Source organism: Montipora capricornis, chromosome 4, assembly GCF_036669925.1.
Source record: "Montipora capricornis isolate CH-2021 chromosome 4, ASM3666992v2, whole genome shotgun sequence".
In the NCBI taxonomy this organism is placed as follows: domain Eukaryota; kingdom Metazoa; phylum Cnidaria; class Anthozoa; order Scleractinia; family Acroporidae; genus Montipora; species Montipora capricornis.
In genome coordinates this window covers 43,549,057-43,556,556 of record NC_090886.1, presented here as the reverse complement: position 1 = coordinate 43,556,556, position 7,500 = coordinate 43,549,057, and the positions used below count along the sequence as shown (strand labels likewise).

Sequence of the window (7,500 nt, the reverse complement as noted above, 5' to 3'; positions counted from 1 at the left end):
GGTCTCCGCTGTTATTGCTAACCTATACATGAAGAGTTTCGAACAACAGGCAATAACTACTTCGGCCAACAAACCTAGGATCTGGAAACGCTACGTTGACGATACTTTCACCATCCTGGATCGCAGAAACGTTGATATCTTCTTACAGCATCTGAACAACCACCAGCCTTCCATTCGCTTCGCATTGGAGACAGAGAACGACTACAAATTCGCTTTCCTTGACACCGAAGTTTCAAGGGAACCGGATGGCCGCCTCACCAACAGCGTGTACAGGAAGCCTACGCACACTGATCAGTACTTAGCGTATGATTCCCACCACCCACAATCAGTAAAACGCGGTATCGTCAAGTGCCTCTACGTGCGCGCCAAACGTCTCGTAACAAAACCCTCTGTTATCTCCAAGGAGAAGAAGCACCTGTCTCCTGTTCTTGTCTCTGATGGTTACCCTCTTTTTTTCTTGCAGAAAATCACCAAGACCAGGAGACCGAGTAGCAGTGCTAAGCACACTATCGCCGATTGATTACAATTCTACTGCGGTTTTACCCTATGTCAAAGGCCTATCCGAACAACTTCGCCGCTGCCTACAGCAACAAGGCATACGCTCTGTTTTCAAGTCGGAGACTACATTAAGATCACTTCTATTACGACCGAAAGACGCTGTCGAGCCAACTAAAGAAGATGGCGTGGTTTACAGGATTCCCTGTGAATGCAGTAAAGTCTACATCGGCGAGACTAGAAGACCTATGCAAGATAGAAAAAAAAAAAAATGAGCGAGAAATCCGACTTGCCCGTACCCAGACATCTACCGTTTCAGAACACGCTAACAACACCTGAAACACCCTGCTTTGTAACGAAGTAAAGTTTATTGATCGTGATCCCGATTGGTACACACGCAGGGTCAAAGAGGCGATTCACATAAGACTTCACCCTAACAACATCAACAGGGATAGTGGAATAGAAATTCCGGAAGCATGGATGCCCACGATCAAGAAACACAACAACAGGAGAACCGTACGACAGCGGACTGCCGAACGAACAACACACCGAAACAGCGAAGATCGAAATGCACCAATCACAGCTCCTGAAACCCAACCAATCACAGTGGAGCGTCCTGGCTAAAAGGTTTCGCGTAGCCAGTCGACGTTACCGCCTGATGAAGACTAGCCGTATGCAGTCGAAACATCGCGATCTACATCACAAGTGACCACACCGTGAAACAAACGAGAATACTTTATTATTATTGTACTTCACCATGATGAATAAGAGCAACCTTTTTTACGACATTAACCTAGTTTGTTCTATACTCCGTTTTTGAAAACTCAGTCTTTTTTTCATAGCTAGTCCGCGGTCCACGTTTTGTACCTGGTCCGTGTTTTATAGCCGTTCCGCAGGTCGCGTCCGCGGTCCTCCCTTTACACATATGTCGTGTGAAAAAAGATAACAACAAGAAGCGGAGGGAAGTTTGTCTCGCTAAATTGTTATTAAAATTCACCATTCTACAATTTAAAGACGCCATATCGTTTGATATCTTATTGATCCTTTATTTCAACATAAAAAACGACGATTCCGGGGGCCATTTTGCTCAAAAGAGGAGAATTGTGGTTAGAAATCGCTGGCCTGACTGACCTGGCTGTCCCGGTGAACGCGATTACGTGAAAAAATCTCAGCCCGGTTAGTCTGGATCCCGGCATTACGATGCCGGCATGTAGACTAACCGGGCTGAGATTTTTCCATGTAATCGCAAACTTGATTTTTGGTGTGTTTCTCAGACGTGCCGGGATCTCGGTTAAACGAGCTAGCCCTCCTAACCGGGCCAGCCCGGCTCATGTAATCGGCCCCTTAGATCTGCTTAGGACTAACTCTTCAAAAATAACATGTGAATTAACCTTAATTGTACGTTTTTTCGAATGGGTCTTCGTTTTCGAGGTATTAGGTATTCGGTCTTTGTTTTCGGGGTCTTCGTTTTCGAGGTATTAGGTATTCGGTCTTTGTTTTCGGGGTATTCGTTTTCGACACTAACCTACCGTCCACAACAATCCGTCACGAAAATGAAGCATTTCGAAAACACTCTTCAAACCGGAGGAATTTTAAAACGCCGTGTGGGCGAAAAACGTTTTGAAAGCGGAGCTTTCTGAAAACGTTGTCCTCACAATAATCATATGTGCTTTCCCTAACCTCGGTAACTGTTGCATTTTAACTTAACATTCCTCCGGCGTACTGTGGACGGAAAACCTTTCATGCTTTTTCATTAAAGTGCCCATAACCCCAAAATATTTTTTCGCTAAAATGAATCTTTGCGCCTGTTCGAGACGCAATGCGGCTATTTTTTCTTTTTCTAACAAATCCTGCCCTTTTTTAGGCTTCGAAAGTTGCGAAAATCCAAGCATCTTTTGTTCACTACCGAGTCAGAAGGGGAGTGGGTCTATTCCTGTTTTTACGTCACAATCTACTTTGCATGCATTTTTACAAAAAGTTAATTCAATGTAAATCAGTTTGTGACGTAAAAACAGGAATAGACCCACTCCCCTTCTAACTCGGTCGTGAACGAAAGATGCTTGGATTTTCGCAACTTTCGAAGCCTCTAAAATGGCAGGATTTGTTAGAAAAAGGAAAAAATAGCCGCGATGCGTTTCGAACAGGTGCAAAGATTCATTTTAGCGAAAAAAATATTTTGGGTTTATGGCCACTTTAAATGAAGAAAATATTTCGTGTCAACTCGTGAGTGGCTACTGCTCATAGCAGAGAGGGTCAGTTTGAAATATACTAAACGAATTGTCTCTCAATTATATGTTAACGTCAGTCGTCTAACCCCAAGAAAACTCGGAGAAAAATAAAAAGGTATAGGAGAGACTATAATGGTTTTGTGTCCGACAAAAACGAAGATTGTAATGGTGACGTGCAGATGAGAGTAAACGGCTCACCTTTTCCATCAGTTCATCGATGACTTTATCAATCCCGTCCAACCGTCCTTCGGCTTTTTCCAGGTAGTGCTTAAAAGAATCGACCCTTTTTTGCATGACCTCGGGAAGTTGAAATAATTTATTCTCTTTTTGTTTGTTTTCCATTTTTTTAACCGTGCTGAGACTGTGTGCGAGTCGTGCTAAAAGAACTGTGTAAGGCCCAAAAAGAAGATTGGTTAAACATTTCCCTATGAGCTCTATGTAGTGGTGGTCTCTAGATGTCTCTTCATTGATGCTTTCTGCGACTTCAGAAATTTTAGCAAGCTTATTCAATCGTGCTTCAGTTTCGTTGGTCCTTTCTCCAATTTCAGTCAGGATGATCTCGGTCCTTCTCACAACTGTACCTTGGTATCTGCTACGGAAGTCTGCCATGACTGCAAAAACCTGTTAGCGGTAGGAAGGGGGGGTTAGAATTATCTCTTGGAAGAATTTTAACTGGACTCCTGAGTTGACGGTCCTATGTCAGTTATCAGTCCTGAAGTTACAAGTTAGCTTTCCGGATCATGTCCGCTTTAAAATTATGTCACTACAGCATAGTTAATAGAGGGAAATGGTTGTGAAACCATTTCTGCATGTTTTTATTCACTTTTTTGGCCTTGACGATGCACAAAACACAATAGTTGTTTACTACGTACCGTGGAACTATCCAATAGAAACGTGTTGGTTTTCGTATTTTATGCATAGTGTATGAGCCCAAAACAAAAGATTGTGCACCGTCGTGGACCTTCCAACAGAAATCTTGGCATCTTTGTTTGCTCTCTTGATGTTTGCCGAGCTTCATAACCAGTCCCCTATATTAACTATGACAACAGTTAACAATCACAAGTACAGTCGTCCGGGTAAGTGTAGTCTTGAGAAGGACTGTTTGAGATGACATTGACTGCCGTTTCGTCAACCTGTGCGGAAGTCATCTTCAGAATCAAGTGATTTGTGTAACGTAAGTAGATACTATACGAACTCCGGTCGTGGATGTCATTGGTCTACTTATTCGTAATGTTATTGGTCGAATGTCATTTGAGCCTAGATGTAATAGGCTGGGAAGAGATGGGAAGACTAAACAGTGATTGGTGCGTTTCGATCCGTCTGTTGGTCTAAGGTCTGTACGTGTATCGTAGAATACGTTGGGGGGTACTGTGATAGAGGAAATCGGTGTGTTGTTTGCCTGTTGGTATCGGCGATGAGTCGTTTGTAGGGTGCGGGAAGTTGTAGGCATCGGTTTATTACCGGGTTGCCAGTGTGGCAAACCAGTTGGAAAATGGGCGTCATTTCTCCGTTTTTTTTTTCTCCCCGTGTCAGGAAAATGGAAACCTGTCTCTCCCCTGGTAAGTATTGGTTTTGTGCCTAGAGTATCGTGCGCGTATCTTTGGTAAGTTTCAGGGGGTAGTGGAAATGCATAGATTTTATCAGGTTGACACAGTACAAACAATGGCGACGAAGCCGATGTAACGCGAATGGGGTTTTGTTGGATCTTTACACAAAATGTACCCTTTTGGAGCTCAATAATGAGCTATCGTCAATTCGATAAACAACACAAGCTGTGAAAAATGAATTGCATATTTCGCTGTCGGATGTCAATATTTTGCGAATGTAGTGTTATGTACAACACTGAAACCAAATGGCAAATTCTCTAGTAACCTTTTCTATTCTGGCTGGATATGGGTTTAACAAACTCAGAGAAAGAATCGAACACCTTAAATGCATCTGTGTTTACTGTTGTCTGGCTATTTATATTTCTTTTGTGCTCAACTCTGCGCAGTCTTCAGGTAAGTAAATAACTGGAAATGTGACAGTCAAGAATTATTTGAAAGAAAGCTTGTTGTCTATTTTGTCGCGTATGGTAATTAATTTTCACATTTTTGGGTTTATTGTTTTCACGCACGCAATGAAATAGGAAGGGTTTATTTCCTCAAACATCAAAAATTGTTGTTTGTTTCAATACATTTTTCGCTGGAAAAGGTTTTTGTGAGATTTTCCTTTTTGAATTCATCATGTTGCGTAATATTCAAGCTTAACAAGGTTGCATATTGATACAACTTGCTAGTGCGAAGATTGTTTACATTACTCATGCTTTTTGGGAATTTTGAGTATCATGAAATTAAATCATTTTGTGTGAGATCTCCTCTTTAACACAAACATTTTTCAACAATGTATCGCTTTAATCTAATCCAAAAACATTTAGATAGCAAAAAACGTAATATTTATTAACCATTTTCTTCGCTTTTGTGCTTGTCGGCATTGTGATTTGCGATAAATCTGTTTTTGTAACTCATACATGTAGATGTTTAGCTTTTCAATTACGAACTCTGTTTTGATTGGCCGCTCAACCTCATGATTGTGTAAAGAGTTCACCCTGAAGTCATAATAGATACGTTTCTCAGGAACCCGATAAAGAAGTCTTCCAGACGCGACAGATGAAATGTAAATATTCAGTTAAGTATTGTAGCAATATTAAAAAACCAAAGAAGTAAGTTTCCTGGCTAAAATGTTGTTTTAATCTGAAAACGACGAACGATTAAGGGTGCTTTCAATTGGGAAATCCGGATTTAGATCTTAAAATCTGGATCTTCAGATTTCCAATCGAATACAAAATCTGAAAACGGATTTTGCCGCAGATTCACTAATTGGAAATCCATGTCGAGTAAGGAATCCAATTAACAAAATCCGTCGCAAAATCAATCCGTTTTCGGATTTTGTGTTCGATTGGAAGTCCCAAGTTCCGGATTTTAAGATCTAAATCGGGATTTCCCAATCAAAAGCACCCTAACATTCTTTCCCGTAGTTCATTCAGTTGACACAAGGTGATCATGTGCACCTTTATGGGTGCCTAGCACATGATCAATTTATTCCGTTTTGACAGAACATCATGACCTTCCCTTGATTTACGCATGCGTCACCCGCTAATAGGCCATTTTCGAAATATCAAATATTCAGCTTGATAATGAGGCAGTGAGGACAAAAACAAAAGAAACACGTTGGAATGAATGTGGGAAATATTTACATGTCATCCACTTTCCTTTGACTTTGTCCTCACTGCCTCACTATCAAGCTGAATTTTAATATATCGAAAAAGGCCTATTCGAGTGCACGCACGAGTGGAGCTACAGGCCAACACAGGCAATATACTGTATTGGAAAATCACTCCTATGACATGATACTCCGATAAAAATCATAAAAGCAGAATTGCATTGTCATGTGAATGACAAACTAGTAATTTACCAAAAGAACTCCGATCGTAATTTATGACAAAATCACTTCCAGCCTGAAAATTGATTATTCATCACTGAAAATTTTTTTTCAGTCATCAATTAGAGAACATGGTAAGTATTATCATTTGTTTAGTTCACTCAATTTCAACAGTCAGTACTAATGTTTCGTTTTTGCTTGGTTTCTCCTCAATAATTTCAAAACAATTTGATTACAAATATCCATAGTTACATTTCTGCGTAGCATCCACAAACATCTATCCCTTCAATCTAACCTTGCTCCCAAAGCAAAAAAGAGAAAGAAAAGAACCACAACATTCACTACAAACGTGATAACGAGTCCGCCATGTTGAGTCTTCAATGTACGTTTGGGGTCTGGTGAGCATAAAAGGAATCAGCGGACCTGGGATTGAGAAATCGCAAACGTCATTTCTAACTGGTAACTGTTTATTTCGCTTAATTTTGCTATGCCTGAAAACAGTGAGGCAGTGTCTTCACAAAACCCAGGTAAATATAAAATTTGAAATATTTAGTATGTTAGGATGTGCGTTTGCGAGGACATATTTAGCTTTTTGGTGCTTTCAGAAACCATAAAATTTTTCGCGGCATGGCTAGCTTGTTTAGTCGTTACAGACAGGATTAGCGGAGCCTTAAATGAAAATAAGTTTATACAAGTTATACCAGCGGTTAAGCACATAAACAGAAAATGAGATGATTAGAAACCAGTGGAAACTGAAGTTGTACACTGAGCCACACTGAGCGGCTGTCGCTTTCGATTCCGGATTCATTTGTTTGGTAAACACTGTTCGCGTTCCACACCGCTCTCTCCCAGATAGCCGTCATTATCATTTTTTTCTCTTTTTATAATCAGCTAGCAGATGCCTATGATTTTAACCCGGGAATTTTGAAGTACTACTGTAACAGTTCCTTGTAAGCAATTTGGGAATGGAACCTAAACATTTTCCTCTTGTTTTTTTTTAAAAGAAATCTAGCACATCTGCAAAGAGGGCTCTCTCAAGTTAAGAAGCAGATTCAAGTGAGAGCATTAGTAAGTAAAAGATATGGAATCAGCCAGCCGGTTATTTACGGGTTAGGCCTAGTTTATACGTCGCGCTACCGTCGAATTTAATTCAGACGAATTAATTCTTTGAAATAAATTCGACGATAGAGCGACGACTAAAACGAATTTAATCCGTCTGTTAAATGAAATTCGTCCTAGACGCTTTATCCGTCGCAGCAGCGTCGCGTCGAATTAGATGTATACATAATTATGAAACCAATTACGTTAGGGCCGCATTAGAAGCTAATGGCTACCCTTCGTCTGTTATTTCAACCAT

At 40.5% G+C, this 7,500-nt stretch overlaps 2 protein-coding genes across 3 annotated transcripts in view; one reads left to right on the top strand and one right to left on the bottom strand.

Moving 5' to 3' along the window:
• LOC138044955 (NLR family CARD domain-containing protein 3-like) overlaps positions 1-7,500 on the top strand; it is a 383,130-nt gene that overhangs the window by 124,530 nt on the left and 251,100 nt on the right. The window lies entirely within an intron of this gene.
• Positions 1-7,500, bottom strand: part of LOC138047049 (uncharacterized) — a 27,729-nt gene that overhangs the window by 12,927 nt on the left and 7,302 nt on the right. For both annotated transcript variants that reach the window (XM_068893738.1, XM_068893737.1), the window contains exon 2: positions 2,922-3,344. In XM_068893738.1, coding sequence (XP_068749839.1) covers positions 2,922-3,332 — 411 coding nt within the window. In that variant the 5' untranslated portion in view covers positions 3,333-3,344. The remainder of the gene's footprint in view (positions 1-2,921; positions 3,345-7,500) is intronic.